Source organism: Thalassophryne amazonica, chromosome 6 (assembly GCF_902500255.1).
Source record: "Thalassophryne amazonica chromosome 6, fThaAma1.1, whole genome shotgun sequence".
NCBI classification, from domain to species: Eukaryota; Metazoa; Chordata; class Actinopteri; order Batrachoidiformes; family Batrachoididae; genus Thalassophryne; species Thalassophryne amazonica.
The window spans coordinates 103,159,014-103,176,369 of record NC_047108.1 but is presented as its reverse complement, the minus strand read 5'-3'; the positions used below and the strand labels follow the sequence as shown (position 1 = coordinate 103,176,369).

The 17,356-nt window shown below is 39.0% G+C and overlaps 1 protein-coding gene across 4 annotated transcripts in view; it reads left to right on the top strand.

The window, feature by feature from the left end:
* Positions 1–1,037: 1,037 nt before the first annotated feature.
* The window catches only part of kdm5bb (lysine (K)-specific demethylase 5Bb), a 60,954-nt gene continuing 44,635 nt past the window's right edge, over positions 1,038–17,356 (top strand). Inside the window, exons 1-8 of one of the 4 annotated variants that reach the window (XM_034173031.1) lie at positions 1,038–1,344; positions 3,410–3,487; positions 3,915–4,037; positions 4,132–4,302; positions 4,856–4,912; positions 6,473–6,628; positions 11,543–11,636; positions 11,751–11,872. In XM_034173031.1, coding sequence (XP_034028922.1) covers positions 1,192–1,344; positions 3,410–3,487; positions 3,915–4,037; positions 4,132–4,302; positions 4,856–4,912; positions 6,473–6,628; positions 11,543–11,636; positions 11,751–11,872 — 954 coding nt within the window. In that variant the 5' untranslated portion in view covers positions 1,038–1,191. The remainder of the gene's footprint in view (positions 1,345–3,409; positions 3,488–3,914; positions 4,038–4,131; positions 4,303–4,855; positions 4,913–6,472; positions 6,629–11,542; positions 11,637–11,750; positions 11,873–17,356) is intronic. The other 3 variants (XM_034173034.1, XM_034173035.1, XM_034173033.1) reach the window with 3 other exon arrangements.

Below are 17,356 nucleotides of genomic sequence, written 5' to 3'. Positions count from 1 at the left end.
AACATGCAGATCCACCTTGGATTTGCTGTGGCGAACTCGAGTGCAAACACGGGAAGCAGCCGAAGGGATTTACTAATGTTCTATACCAGCCTATTCCAATTAAGGGTCATGGGGCAGGGGGGGAGGTGGGGTGGAGCCTATCCCAGCAGTCATTGGGTGAGCGGCTGGGTACACCCTGGACAGGACACCAGTCTATTGCTGAGCTCTGGGCAATTTACAACTCTAATATTTCAGAATAGCAGCTGGACCACTTTTGAGACACTATGGCTGTGCAAGACTCCCAGAAGTGTGCAAAGCTATTGCAATTTCCAAATTTTGTCATAAGTCACAAAGCACAAATAAGCCTAACCCTTATCGTAATCCTGACCGTAAACTCTTTTAAACAGAATATTGATGCAGTTGATGGGCAACTGAGACATCAAGCTTAGAGACTCATTCTGACACTGAAATCGTAGCACCTTTCCAGAAGTGGTGGTCAGATTCAGAAGTGAAGAAAAATGCGTGGAACACAGATTAGGTTGCTGTGTGTTTCCAGTGTCAGAACGACTTTACAATTTATTTTATCCTAAATGGGTTAGGGTTTATTTCTTTTTTTTTTTTTTTTTATAATTTTTTTTCTTTTATCAGAATTTTGGAAATTAGAGCAATATTTCTGTCAAAGCATAATTCTGATGTAGTCAAGGTCCAATTTTGGAATTGTTCAGATTCACAAACTGCTCGGAGCTCATGTTGCTGAGATGCCGTAGACCTATTTCAAGGTATGGTAAATATGCAAAATTTAAATGTAAACATATTTTAATATGTTCTACTATACACTCCCAGACTGTTTTTAGAAAAGTCTTAAGTTATCAAAGGATTAAACATTAAAACAGCACCAATAACAATAGTAGAATCGGTAGTTATCGGGAAATACTTATTGCTAAAATCGGTTTTTAAGTGGATTGTTTCTGATGACAGACAGGAATAAAAGCATTCTGGTGTCTATTTTTTTGAGCGGACGTGCTCACTGCCTTGGAACATTCTCCTCACTGTATGTGTGTAAGCTGCCCCTTTTCGTCTTGATGTTGGTTTACTGGCACCGAGTCTGACGGTGAATAAAAAGAGTAAACGAAAACAAAAACAAATTCCAGCACGTCGCTACTTCGTGTGCAGTGACACGTCCTGTCCCATCTACTGGCTCGGTCCGAAACGATGACCCAGCCTCGGCCGGACGAGTTCAAGCCTCCTCCGGAGTGCCCGGTCTTCGAACCCAGCTGGGAAGAATTTGGAGATCCTTATGCCTTCATCAATAAGATCCGTCCTATCGCTGAAAAAACTGGCATTTGTAAAGTCCGACCGCCTCCGGTGAGTGCGAGAAAAAAAAGAAAAAAAACAAACTTGGAAGGTTAGATGTGGAGAGTGGCTGCAGATGGATTTAAAGGGACTATTCAACATGGCGGATTTAAGCTTCATTCTTTGTGTGGCTACAGCTAATCTAGCTGCTTATTTTTCTGTCGTGTTTGGCTCTGGATCGAAGCTCGTTTACGGTCAACGATATTGTGCTTCCATTGGGATGATGGCTGTTGTGGTTTGACGTGTGTCCACAAAGGCTCGGTGCTGCGGTGATTGAGCCCGCAGCTAGCATGCTAAGCGAGCTGTCATCATTTAGCACAGCTGCGTTGACTTTGGTGCCTGTGCGGAAGAAGATCAGACATTAACCGAGGAACCTGTTGTTAAAATCTAAGCCCTTTCCCCTCTTTTTATTTTATTTATTATTAAAATGCCATCACAAATAAAAGCATAACGCTATAAAGGAACTATATTCATTTCCATTGTGGTCCTTGGACATGGGTACAACCAAAATGACAAGTGACAACAATAACAAGTTAAAAACAGCAATAAATATGTTAAAAAAGATAAATGCACCCTGATACACTCAGGTCGCCTGTGTAATTTATTATCATCTGTGGTCAACCAGTTTACCAACTGGTTGCATTTATTGTTTAGTGTTCTGTGAGAGGACAAGCCTAAATTTGCCAAAATTATTGTGAAGCTATAGTCCTCAAATGGTTAATTGATTGGACAACAGTAGCAAGCAAGCAATTTTGCTAGTTTAATTTATATTTATATATATATTGCTTAATTGAATCTAATTTGATTTTTGTTTGCAAAATATCAAAACATATGAAGATGTCACCTTGGTCTGGAACCTGCCATACTTTATTTATTCATTTATTTATGTATTTATAAAAGTGGACGTATGTGTGTGTGTATATATATATATATATATATATATATATATATAAAGACTATATGAATTCTAAAGTTTGCATATTAAAGCACACGTACAACACTTAAAACCAGTTTAGTAAATGTATGGTGTTACAATAATTGTTTTAATTTTAAAAGTGCTTAAATTATCCTGGTAAACTATCGCACATAGTTTTCCTGTTTACTGTATTTTAAATGACAACATTGCTCATTGCAAAAACATTAACATTTTTAATGTAAGAAAATATATGTGGAGTAACAAACCATTGTGGGACAAGAACCAGGTTATCTCTTTATCATTGTTGATGAAGAACAAGTTATGACTGTTTTTCACCTGAATGGGATGTACTTAGAATTTGAGTGTTGTCAGAATGAGCTACTATTCGTCTTGCTCATGTGTAAGCTTGTGTTGGGGTGATGGTCTCCATGTTGGCTTTGTGGTAATCTGGCCTGATGAGTGAGTCAACCATCTGGCCGTTTTGTTTCAGTGGGGGATGTTGGCTACTACTTGCACAACAAAGTATTGTTGTTATACTAGGGCAAAGTTTTGGACATATTAATCAGTCCAGGTGCCATATCTGTAACACCTTTTAGAATTTATTTGAAGTCTGGCTGGAATTTGAAAGTGTTTTTACCCTTTTTTTATTTGTGTAAAGTTTTAAGTTTTTTGAGTTTTCTTGAAATATTACAGTTTCAAGTAGCATTACCAAAAACCTTTTTTTCCTCACGTGGTGTATTGGTGGTCTTGCTTGAAGGATGTACCCTACCAGTGGCTCAAAGATCATTTGAATTTGAGAGCCCTGTGCCAGGAGTGTTTGAGGTCATAACACAAAAACTTATTGATGCTGCATATTACGAAAGGAGTCGTTCTATTCTTCCAATAGCAACAGGCCTCATTTTTGTGATAGATGCGTAATACAGCCTTCTTCAGTCATGTATTTTGCTGTCTGCATGTGTATTCTCTGTTTTTATGAAAGATGCTGCTTGTAAGGGGTCTGGACATTTTGATAATATTGGCTCAATTGTTTGGAGAAAAAAAAAGGTTAAAAAAAATGAACAGGTTCGTACAGGAAAAAGTGGGAAGCATAATTATACAGGCATCTCCTGCTGCATTTGTTGTGACCTTGATGTGCCATTGTGTGTCTTTGTTGCTGTTCAGGGTTGGCAGCCACCATTTGCATGCGACGTTGACAAACTACACTTTGTTCCTCGTATCCAGAGGCTCAATGAACTGGAGGTATGTTTTATGTGGAAAGATATGTCACTTATTCATTTATTTGCTATCCATGTCTGCATAGCAGTACAGTAAAATGTTATAAATTGGTGTTGTGTTGTTGCCTCACTGTAACTACAAGTTATGTGTTGGTTACAACCATTAAGGAGCAAAGACATAATGTTTAGTTAAAAGAAAAAAAAAGTAGCAAAATAAAAATTTAGACTGAAAACGGCAAAGATCAACTTTTTCTTAAATCCAGAGGAAAGTAAATAAAATCTAAATCACATTTATAATATCTTAATAGGACACACGCAAACCAGTGTTCTTCCACCCATTTTCATGGAAATTTTGTCTGGTGTTTCACTTGAGGCCATGCACAGACAATAATTTGCTTTATTTAATTTGTAGATGACTGTCATCAGTATATTTATGGTATGCCTTTTTCCAGGCGCAGACGAGAGTCAAGCTTAACTTCTTGGACCAGATTGCCAAATTTTGGGATTTGCAGGGATGTGCCCTGAAGATTCCTCATGTGGAGAGGAAAATTTTGGATTTATATAAACTAAACAAGGTTAATGTTTGGTGATGATGTATATCATTTGTTTTTCTTTGCATGTGAACAACAGCCACTGCTAATGTAACTTTGAGCCATCCTGTTGTTTCAGCTGGTAACAGATGAGGGTGGATTTGATACCGTGTGTCGGGACAGGCGATGGACCAAGATTGCACTACAAATGGGGTTCGCCCCTGGTAAAGCTATTGGCTCACACCTACGAGCACATTACGAGAAAATCCTCTATCCCTACTCTCTGTTCCAGTGTGGAGCAAATCTGCTGGTGAGTTGCATCAGTAACACAGGTTGTCTTGTTCCTAATGATACACTCAAGGAGATACTGTCGTACATATAAATGTGATTGTCTCAACCTGAAGATAATGTCCTAACAATGCCTATCTGTACAGTTAAGTTGAATAATGGATTTATTAGCTATAAAATTTGAAATATGCTTTGAACAAAAGGCCCCTCATCCACTGAAATATTTTTGACAAGGATATGGATCGTATTCATACCACAACAATAAAAGAAGACAAATGCGTTATTAGAATAAGGCGTTTATGCATGTAGTGTGATGGACAAACGGCTTGTGTATATAATTTATTTGTAATTTAGAAATAAAAGGTTGCTTTCTCAGTAACTTACTATGTCTTGTTGAAATGGTTAGCCTTTGCTGGGACAAATTACTGCGTGTGAAGTCATAATCTCTCATTTGAACCTTTCCAAGTCATAACATTGTGCAAGAGAGGTTATCAAAGGTCAGTGGATTGATAGTGTGTGACCTCTTGGACTGGTCACTCTAAATTTTTTAATTACCCAGATCTTTCTTGCCTCAGGCACCAGATCCAGCTTCTAAACTGATGCATTTGGAGGCTGATCTTGAACTTGAAAAGGTATGCTTGTATAATGAATGAAGAAGCTGCTAGGCCTCATAATTAACACAGTGCATGTTTACCTATGGCTGGCAATGTTATGTTTTCAGATAATTGTTGCTGCAAAGGCTCATTTTACAGCAAATAGATCAGAGCAAACAAATAATTCTCATCTGTGAATGTCGAGTTACATTCAAGACTGTTATAATTATCATGTTGATAGTAATTAAAAACAGTGTATTTCATTTGCTTGTATGGTCTAAATTGTGTCGACATAGTGATCTAATTTTTGTTTGTTTAATTGGAGACTTACATTCTGCATATTGGTCATAACTGTTGTGATCTGATGATTTATTTATTTTTAAACAATATTCCAATACACTACTACTTTATTCTAAAGGTTTAGAATGCTTTCCATGAAGCTAAGAAGGTACCAGTTTTCACTCATGCACATGGTTTCGCTGAGAAATGTGTCCCCTCTAATCAGTGTTGTTAACCTTTGAAATCAGCTGGTGGACTGTTGTGATGAAAACATGCACCCTCTTTGTTGTAAATGGAACAAGTTTGAGACCAGTGGTTTAGAAGATCTGATGTATTGATTGTTATATTGCTAATAAGTTGGTTGTACCTTAAACCATGATAAAGTCCCTTACCAAAAAATAGTACTGATAAGTATATAAAAAGTAAACTGGAAGTATACTTGAAACATACTTGCATGTACTACTTTTTGGTAAGGGGTAGTACAATAAATTGGGGGGTGGGAGGGGGGAGCTCAAAGCCAACCTTGTATGCTACTGTTCCTTGTATGCTACTGCCTCGGCTTCAGTCTTTTTTCAGACTTGGCATGTTGTTGCCTAACTCATATGCTTTCTGTTTATGCCAACAAACTGTAACTAACTGTATTTATTGACCACCTTTCTTTTCTGCTTCTTGCCTTGAAACTAAAACATGTTTAAAACAACCTGTTGGGAAAGAGGAAAAGTGATGCATGTTAGTCAGCCTTTTTATCCACAAAATCATGCTTATGACAATGTACTATGTAATATCATCAATATATTTTTATTTGTTGTCGTACAACTATAGTGGTTCAACAGTCACGTGGTATAATAAAAGAATTACTTAGGAGATTTTGTTGAAATTGAATACACAGAATTTGACCTTCCTGGCCAAACAAAAAACATACACAAACATTGCATAAAGTTGTTTACAGGCAACACAGTTTATAAGCACACAACACATTTAAGCATATATGTCTATACTTTAGTTGTGGACTTTTTTTGGGGGGGGTAAATTAATTAAATAGGTCACAAAGTCCAACTAACTTCCCAGATAACATTAGGATCATTTTCATCAATAATACATTCAGGCATTTCTGTGATTTTCTTCTTCTTTTCTTCTCTCAGCTAAATTTTAGCCAGGCAAATTTTACATACATTGCATGATCCACTGTGCAGCAAGCTATTCAAAAGCTGGTTTTTGGCCTGGTTGTATAGACTTGATTTTGGTGTCAAATTATTCCTAATAAAGCAGAAAAGGTTATAAAGCAGTAAACTGTAGTAACTGCCATATTTCTTCTTTCAGTGTGTTCAGAAACCAGTCCAGCAAGTGAGCAGCACAAAAATCACAGAGAGCCTGAAATCCACAAATGTCAAACCACAAGATCAGACTGAGATGTGTCCTCCTCAGTCACACGAGCCATGCCCCAGCTCTCGCAGAACAAAGCGTATGAAGACTGAGGTGGGTGTTCTTTGAACAGTTTTAAACAGTTAAATCCATCTGAAATGCATGTCAGTTGGTCAGATCAGTGCATGCCATGCATTGCTATTTTCACCACATGACTTAATTGCAATGGGTCCTCATGGGCAACCACCAAGTCAAAGAAGTGGATTGTCTCCACCTCCCAAAAACTAATCTTTCTGCTGCAGCCAGGTGAAGGATGGAAATGCCCTTGTGTTTTCCCAATTTATGGAACTGGGAAAGCACAAGGGCACATGACACAGGGAACATGACAGTGTACAGTTCACTGTGCACTGTATCGTGCAAAATGAAATATGCCACATGGTCATGGAGTCGTAGCTGACATTTACCAAATCTCCCTCTGTAAATGTTTGACACACAGTTATTGTAGCAGTATCCAAGGATCCTTTGGAGAGATTTTGTAACAAAGATGTCCAGTCATCCCTTTTTGTAAATAAGTACCATCCAGGTCTGACAACCATACAGTAAAACTGGAAGCACCAGGACCAGGGTTCTAGCTAGAATCAGTTTAATCAATCAATCAATTTTTTTATATAGCACCAAATCACAACAAACAGTTGCCCCAAGGCACTTTATATTGTAAGGCAAGGCCATACAATAATTATGTAAAACCCCAACGGTCAAAACGACCCCCTGTGAGCAAGCACTTGGCTACAGTGGGAAGGAAAAACTCCCTTTTAACAGGAAGAAACCTCCAGCAGAACCAGGCTCAGGGAGGGGCAGTCTTCTGCTGGGACTGGTTGGGGCTGAGGGAGAGAACCAGGAAAAAGACATGCTGTGGAGGGGAGCAGAGATCGATCACTAATGATTAAATGCAGAGTGGTGCATACAGAGCAAAAAGAGAAAGAAACAGTGCATCATGGGAACCCCCCAGCAGTCTACGTCTATAGCAGCATAACTAAGGGATGGTTCAGGGTCACCTGATCCAGCCCTAACTATAAGCTTTAGCAAAAAGGAAAGTTTTAAGCCTAATCTTAAAAGTAGAGAGGGTGTCTGTCTCCCTGATCTGAATTGGGAGCTGGTTCCACAGGAGAGGAGCCTGAAAGCTGAAGGCTCTGCCTCCCATTCTACTCTTACAAACCCTAGGAACTACAAGTAAGCCTGCAGTCTGAGAGCGAAGCGCTCTATTGGGGTGATATGGTACTACGAGGTCCCTAAGATAAGATGGGACCTGATTATTCAAAACCTTATAAGTAAGAAGAAGAATTTTAAATTCTATTCTAGAATTAACAGGAAGCCAATGAAGAGAGGCCAATATGGGTGAGATATGCTCTCTCCTTCTAGTCCCCGTCAGTACTCTAGCTGCAGCATTTTGAATTAACTGAAGGCTTTTTAGGGAACTTTTAGGACAACCTGATAATAATGAATTACAATAGTCCAGCCTAGAGGAAATAAATGCATGAATTAGTTTTTCAGCATCACTCTGAGACAAGACCTTTCTGATTTTAGAGATATTGCGTAAATGCAAAAAAGCAGTCCTACATATTTGTTTAATATGCGCTTTGAATGACATATCCTGATCAAAAATGACTCCAAGATTTCTCACAGTATTACTAGAGGTCAGGGTAGTGCTGGGTAAATGACGTGATCGCGACTCTTGGCCGGGGGACTGGGGGCCCCAGCGGGGGTCAAGGGAGCAGTGCCCCCTGAAGCTATAGGGTTTTATACATCTAAAACGTTATTGGCAAGCCCTATTTTAACTAATTTTGAGTGGTTTTAGATGCATTGAAAGAAAGAATAATGGACAAAAAAAATGACATTTATGTTGTAATATTTGTAATACCAAAGTTCCTTTTTAAATGTTTCTGTCAAAGTCTAAGTTAATAAAATAAATAACATTGAAAAGGTTAAAAACACATTAATATTTGATGGGCATATAGCATTTACTCTCTTGTTCAAAATTGACACACTGTACCTTTTTAATCCTGTGAAGCAGGCAGAGTTCTGAGTTCTGTCATGACAGATTTTTTTCCAACATTTTTCATTGGGATAGTATTATTATTATTATTATTATTATTATTATTATTATTATTATTTTATTTTAAACAATATATTCTCTATTTGCCTTATGAACAAGAGCTGAACCTGGACTGATTTCACTTTTTCACTTTCACTGATACACTGAGGCTCCTCCCACGCTCCTCCTTGCTCTCACTGTCTGTTTGCCTTCGACCTTTTTGGAAACAGGGAGCATTTAAACTGTATAAACCGTAAACTTCTGAGTATATTATCAGCATCTGCCGACACAGAAGCATCTCTGGATTATGAAACATTTTTCTGGAAGATTTTTTTCCCTTTAAGTCAGAGCTCTAATCTCTTCTTTCAGCGTTCTGTGAAGCCGCAGAACACTGAAAGCAGCTGACTGCTGTTGTCTTTGCTGATTGTGCTTAGATAGGAAGAAAATCAGAAATATATTTCTTATTTCTTTAATTATTTGGTTGAAATTGCAAAATAAAACAAAAGTACAACTCTATAAGCTTGAAGTGTGATCAGACTAGTAAATTTTTCAGCAATATTTCAGTTAATTTTTTGGAAAATCTATGGTTAGCGGGACAACCAATTTTAACACAAGAGTCAGGCAGAAATTTGCAGTATTGGGCAGTACCACCCAGCACTGCCCACCATAGTTAGAACCCTGACCAGGACCTTAAAAACCTGGACCTTCATTCTGCTTGAAATGTGTCAATATTGCCAAACATGTCTGTTCAGCGACATCATGACTCCATAAGCTATTCCCAGGCATCTCTCTATCAAAGGCAGAGGACCCAGAGCCATAAATGTCCCTACAGAGGTCCTTGAATTTCTCAACGAGTCATTGAAAGTCTGGGTCCACTTAATATTGATCCAGGACAGTTATTAACTCAGACACTGTCACTACTCACCCAGGTAATCAGGCCATCCATTGACTCCATAAAGATCACAACATTGTCTGAAAAGTCACAATCATTGAACTTTTCTTCAACAACAAAAGGTGCTCTGACACTTGCAGGACTTTGATTTGCTCACTTGCACACACTCTGCCGTGCAAGAGAGTAAACTTGTGTCATACTCGTTGTAAACTGTGCGCAACTTCATGTGAGTACGCAAAGAAAATTTTGAAATGTTCAAAATCTCTATCAGGCATTAATAACATGAACTTCATGTGAACATTGCACAAACAATTAAAAACACTGCGTGTGAGTGATTGCGTCAGCGCACAGCATCACAGTGCAGTTCATCTGAATGATTATAACAAGATGTTAAATCGATCATAAATATAATTTTACAGCTACCCATAAGGAGGAAAGAATATGTAACTGTTTTACCAAGCTATTGCAATATAAACATTACAAATTATTACCTTTTAGATGGTTCAAAATACGTTCTCCACCTCATGTAGCAGACGACCGTGAGACAGAGAAAAAAGGTCCAGCTGAAACGGTCCTCTGTGCAGGGCTGTGAAAAGTCCACGGATCCGAGGAATTCCACAGATTTCATCATGGGAGGGGCGGGAGGTGTTCGTGTTGTACTCTGTAATTGTGATTGTCACTGAGTTTTTAAAATGCCTATCGCAAAGCATTCTTTTTTTATGACTGTGCAAGTTTTATAAATCTGCGGACACTGATCTGGTATAACAGGTAAAGCGGGAGGGGTTGGTTGCTATGGCAATGATGTGTGCCCACTGTAAGACGTTCTTTAAACGTAGCAAGTGAACATCGCACACTTGTAGAGCCATTACGTTTTTAAAATAAGAATTTTGTGGCATGTCTGTGTCGCGGAGCGATGTCGGACAGAGAGAAGATGGCGAGAAAGATGGTTTGAAAAATTTTAATAAGGACCAGAATCCGTGGAATTGATGTTGGCTTGAATTTAAGTTCAACACATCCGTAACATAAAAGAAATGGGAAAAGCGAACTGCATCTTGTGCCATCAAGAAACATGGTAAGAATTTTTTTGTCTTTGGAAAATAAACATTGTGCTGTTCAAGGAGGATTTTAGACAAGATTATCTGACTTTTTTTAATTAATGTAGACTTTCTTTAATTGGGGAAAAAAAGACATTGTGACTTTGAATGGATTTGCAGGAATTTACACAAGGATTAAAATTACTTTTTTACTATAAGGTATGTTATTGATATTTTACCATGATTTTCAAGATATTCTACATGCTTTAGCTGTGGTTTTTGAAATGCTAACAGTCTTTTCAGTCTTGGTGAATTTCATGTAGTTTAATTGTTCTGCATTAATGCATAATTTGATTTACAATTAAAAGGAAAATCATTCCAGGTCCTACTTATATTCTGTAATTTCAACATTATCATTGACAGCTCAAATGAAAGGTTGAATCTAGGATCATTTAAATATGCACTTCTTTTGAAATTTTTTTCTTCCAGAAGATGCTGAAAATGTATCATACAAAATTACTTTGGTTTCTGGGGCGCCGCAGGCCCTAGACCCCGGCTCCAGGGGAGCTGAGCCCCCAGACCAACTGCATATTTTCCTCGGATTTCAGAATTCTCATTTCACAGCCCTGTCTGTGATTCCGGAAGTGATTAGAGGTGTTTTCAACAGCCAACTCTGACAGAAAATGATTAATCCATCACAAAATATTTATTTTATAGAAGCAGCATCCAGCACATTAAAGCGCAGCGTCCAATGCACGAATGCGCAGCATCCAGCGGAACAAAGCATGGCGTTCAGCTGGGAACACAGCGCGTGGGATCATCACACAGCAACGTAATCAACTGAAATAAATATGTGAAAATAAACTTTAGGTTGCAAAGATATGCTGCTGCCATCCATGAAAATAGGCTGAAAGAAAAAAGATTTTATGTTGTCTAATCTCTCAATCATATTTGCTATTGTGGTATTGTAAAGCTGTATTTTTGTTCTTTATTCTTCACTTGGTGTGTAGCCTGTCTGTGTGAAGATGGAACCAGGAGAGCCATGTGAAAACAGACCAAACCTAAGGAGGAGGATGGGTTCATATGTTGCCAAGCCAGAACCAGGTCAGGCTCCTCATATCAGAATAAATAAATGTGAAAAAAAAAAAAAAAACACATTTTGTCATTGAATTTAAGATTATGGTATGTTAAAACCTTAAAAAAAACACTGATTTGCAGTGGAAAAGGAGATCTCCATTCCAGTGAAAAAGGAACCAGTCGAGAGTAAGGAGCCAATAATTGACGCTGACAAGTACAAATCCCGAAACAGGAAAATTGTCCTTCCTATTTTTCCAAGTCCAGTAAGTAAGAACAGTTTTATACATTGTTTGAAGAAATGCAACTGAAATTCTGTAATGTTATTCTCTGAAGTGAAGTTAAAAACAGGATTCTCTGGGGAGTTCTGGTATGGCTTTTAGAGAGTAGACGTATATTCAGGTCGCTCCGCTGCACTAATCAATTTTTTTTGTCTTGCAAAACTCGCACTTTTTGTTTGGAATTCCAGTTTTATTTTGATTTTCATATTTACTGCTTTTTGACCACCTGCAAAATGTCCAAGTCTAAAAGCGAGTCCGACTGAGACAGAGAAACTTTGCCGCTTGCTGAACCTGTACCTATGGCAGAAATTAGCCTTCTGCTGGTACACAACAGCTAGCAGGTATACCCTCTGCAAAGCAATAATTTATGCTTTAATCTATTTATCTATTTATGTCTACTGGTGGTTGGCTCTCACTGTGGTATTGTATCACTTCCTGTTCCGGAGCACAGCGGTGTTTTGCTGTATCTGTTAGCTGTTTAATCTGCGTAGTTGGATTGATCTAGTTAACTAGATAATGATTTGTTTCACAGTGTAATCTTCACGTGCCTTAACTTAAGCACTCCCTCTGCTGAATCACCTCTAAATTATTTACACATTATTCACTTTGTGTTTTTAGGAATCCGCTAGCTTAGTGCAGCTACTAGCTCTTAGCCAGTTTAGCATGGCAGCTTCTTCTGTCTCTCCCGCACTTTTCTGCTCTGGGTGTGAAATGTTTAGTTATTCCTCGGCCTCCTTTAGCAGTAATGGTACTTGTAATAAGTGTAACTTATTTGTAGCTTTGGAGGCCAGGCTGGGCGAATTGGAGACTCGGCTCCGCACCATGGAAAATCCTACAGTTAGCCAGGCCCCTGTAGTCGGTGCGGACCAAGGTAGCTTAGTCGCCGTTAGCTGCCCCCCAGCGGATCCCAAGCAGCCGGGAAAGCAGGCCAGCTGGGTGACTGTGAGGAGGAAGCGTAGCCCTAAACAGAAGCCCCCTGTACACCACCAACCAGTTCACATATCTAACCATTTTTCCCCACTCGGCGACACACCCGCCGAGGAACAAACTCTGGTTATTGGCGACTCTGTTTTGAGAAATGTGAAGTTAGCGACACCAGCAACCATAGTCAGTTGTCTTCCGGGGGCCAGAGCAGGCGACATTGAAGGAAATTTGAAACTGCTGGCTAAGGCTAAGCGTAAATTTGGTAAGATTGTAATTCACGTCGGCAGTAATGACACCCGGTTACGCCAATCGGAGGTCACTAAAATTAACATTGAATCGGTGTGTAACTTTGCAAAAACAATGTCGGACTCGGTAGTTTTCTCTGGGCCCCTCCCCAATCGGACCGGGAGTGTTTAGCCGCATGTTCTCCTTGAATTGCTGGCTGTCTGAGTGGTGTCCAGAAAATGAAGTGGGCTTCATAGATAATTGGCAAAGCTTCTGGTGAAAACCTGGTCTTGTTAGGAGAGACGGCATCCATCCCACTTTGGATGGAGCAGCTCTCATTTCTAGAAATCTCCAAACCGTGACTACCCAGGGTTGGGACCAGGAAGCAGAGTTGTAGTCTTACACACCTCTCTGCAGCTTCTCTCCCCCTGCCATCCCCCCAATACCCCATCCCCGTAGAGATGGTGCCTGCTCGCAGACCACCAACAACCAGTAAAAATCTATTTAAGCATAAAAATTCAAAAAGAAAAAATAATATAGCACCTTCAACTGCACAACAGACTAAAACAGTTAAATGTGGTCTATTAAACATTAGGTCTCTCTCTTCTAAGTCCCTGTTAGTAAATGATATAATAATTGATCAACATATTGATTTATTCTGCCTTACAGAAACCTGGTTACAGCAGGAGGAATATGTTAGTTTAAATGAGTCAACACCCCCGAGTCACACTAACTGCCAGAATGCTCGTAGCACGGGCCAAGGCAGAGGATTAGCAGCAATCTTCCATTCCAGCTTATTAATTAATCAAAAACCCAGACAGAGCTTTAATTCATTTGAAAGCTTGACTCTTAGTCTTGTCCATCCAAATTGGAAGTCCCAAAAACCAGTTTTATTTGTTGTTATCTATCGTCCACCTGGTCGTTACTGTGAGTTTCTCTGTGAATTTTCAGACCTTTTGTCTGACTTAGTGCTTAGCTCAGATAAGATAATTATAGTGGGCGATTTTAACATCCACATAGACGATGAGAATGACAGCCTCAACACTGCATTTAATCTATTATTAGACTCAATTGGCTTTGCTCAAAATGTAAATGAGTCCACCCACCACTTTAATCATACTTTAGATCTTGTTTTGACTTATGGTATGGAAATTGAAGACTTAGTATTCCCTGAAAACCCCCTTCTGTCTTATCATTTCTTAATAACATTTACATTTACTTTATTGGACTACCCAGCAGTGGGGAATAAGTTTCATTACAGTAGAAGTCTTTCGGAAAGCGCTGTAACTAGGTTTAAGGATATGATTCCTTCTTTGTTATGTTCTCCAATGCCATATACCAACACAGTGCAGAGTAGCTACCTAAACTCTGTAAGTGAGATAGATTATCTCGTAAGTAGTTTTACATCCTCATTGAGAACAACCTTGGATGCTGTATCTCCTCTGAAAAAGAGAGCCTTAAATCAGAAGTGCCTGACTCTATGGTATAACTCACAAACTCGCAGCTTAAAGAAGATAACCCGTAAGTTGGAGAAGAAATGGCGTCTCACTAATTTAGAAGATCTTCACTTAGCCTGGAAAAAGAGTCTGTTGCTCTATAAAAAAGCCCTCCATAAAGCTAGGACATCTTACTACTCATCACTAATTGAAGTAAATAAGAACAACCCCAGGTTTCTTTTCAGCACTGTAGCCAGGCTGACAAAGAGTCAGAGCTCTATTGAGCCGAGTATTCCTTTAACTTTAACTAGTAATGACTTCATGACTTTCTTTGCTAATAAAATTTTAAGTATTAGAGAAAAAATTACTCATAACCATCCCAAAGACACATCGTTATCTTTGGCTGCTTTCAGTAATGCTGGTATTTGGTTAGACTCTTTCTTTCCGATTGTTCTGTCTGAGTTATTTTCATGAGTTATTTTCATTAGTCACTTCCTCCAAACCATCAACATGTCTATTAGACCCCATTCCTACCAGGCTGTTCAAGGAAGCCCTACCATTAATTAATGCTTCAATCTTAAATATGATCAATCTATCTTTATTAGTTGGCTATGTACCACAGGCTTTTAAGGTGGCAGTAATTAAACCATTACTTAAAAAGCCATCACTTGACCCAGCTATCTTAGCTAATTATAGGCCAATCTCCAACCTTCCTTTTCTCTCAAAAATTCTTGAAAGGGTAGTTGTAAAACAGCTAACTGATCATCTGCAGAGGAATGGTCTATTTGAAGAATTCATCATAGTACAGAAACAGCATTAGTGAAGGTTACAAATGATCTTCTTATGGCCTCAGACAGTGGACTCATCTCTGTGCTTGTCCTGTTAGACCTCAGTGCTGCTTTTGATACTGTTGACCATAAAATTTTATTACAGAGATTAGAGCATGCCATAGGTATTAAAGGCACTGCACTGCGGTGGTTTGAATCATATTTATCTAATAGATTACAATTTGTTCATGTAAATGGGGAGTCTTCTTCACAGACTAAGGTTAATTATGGAGTTCCACAAGGTTCTGTGCTAGGACCAATTTTATTCACTTTATACATGCTTCCCTTAGGCAGTGTTATTAGAAAGCATTGCTTAAATTTTCATTGTTACGCAGATGATACCCAGCTTTATCTATCCATGAAGCCAGAGGACACACACCAATTAGTTAAACTGCAGGAATGTCTTACAGACATAAAGACATGGATGACCTCTAATTTCCTGCTTTTAAATTCAGATAAAACTGAAGTTATTGTACTTGGCCCCACAAATCTTAGAAACATGGTGTCTAACCAGATCCTTACTCTGGATGGCATTACCCTGACCTCTAGTAATACTGTGAGAAATCTTGGAGTCATTTTTGATCAGGATATGTCCTTCAATGCGCATATAAAGCAAATATGAAGGACTGCTTTTTTACATTTGCGCAATATCTCTAAAATTAGAAAGGTCTTAGAGTGATGCTGAAAAACTAATTCATGCATTTATTTCCTCTAGGCTGGACTATTGTAATTCATTATTATCAGGTTGTCCTAAAAGTTCCCTGAAAAGCCTTCAGTTAATTCAAAATGCTGCAGCTAGAGTGCTGACGGGGACTAGAAGGAGAGAGCATATTTCACCCATATTGGCCTCTCTTCATTGGCTTCCTGTTAATTCTAGAATAGAATTTAAAATTCTTCTTCTTACTTATAAGGTTTTGAATAATCAGGTCCCATCTTATCTTAGGGACCTCATAGTACCATATCACCCCAATAGATGGCTTCGCTCTCAGACTGCAGGCTTACCTGTAGTTCCTAGGGTTTGTAAGAGTAGAATGGGAGGCAGAGCCTTCAGCTTTCAGGCTCCTCTCCTGTGGAACCAGCTCCCAATTCAGATCAGGGAGACAGACACCCTCTCTACTTTTAAGATTAGGCTTAAAACTTTCCTTTTTGCTAAAGCTTATAGTTAGGGCTGGATCAGGTGACCCTGAACCATCCCTTAGTTATGCTGCTATAGACTTAGACTGCTGGGGGGTTCCCATGATGCACTGAGTGTTTCTTTCTCTATTTGCTCTGTATGCACCACTCTGCATTTAATCATTAGTGATTGATCTCTGCTGTCTTCCACAGCATGTCTTTTTCCTGATTCTCTCCCCTCAGCCCCAACCAGTCCCAGCAGAAGACTGCCCCTCCCTGAGCCTGGTTCTGCTGGAGGTTTCTACCTGTTAAAAGGGAGTTTTTCCCTTCCCACTGTCGCCAAGTGCTTGCTCATAGGGGGTCGTTTTGACCGTTGGGGTTTTTCTGTGATTATTGTATGGCTTTTGCCTTGCAATATAGAACGCCTTGGGGCAACTGTTGTTGTGATTTGGCGCTATATAAATAAAATTGATTTGAATTGATTTGATTTATCTATTACAGAATTCATCTTTAATTATTATTGCTAGAAATCTTAGGCAAATCTGTTCTCTTTATCTATTACTGAATTCAGCTTTAATCGTTATTACTTTAATGTGTGTGTGATGCTTTAATCTAGTGTGTGTGTGTGTGTGTGTGTGTGTGTGTGTGTGTGTGTGTGTGTGTGTGTGTGTACATGTGTTCGCGCATGTGCACTTTCAACACAGGGGCCCCAAAGACGTCCGCCTCGGTGCCCTCAGTCACCATACCAAGTTTGGTATCAATCGCTCGATCGCTGCAGATGTTCACTCCGAACACAAATCGTGCCGCATACATACATACAGGCTATTTTTTATATAATACACACACACACACACACACAAAAAAACCCAATTCCAATGAAGTTGGGACGTTTTGTAAATAAAATGCTTATTGAGTGTTGTTAGAAGGAAAGGTGATGTAACACA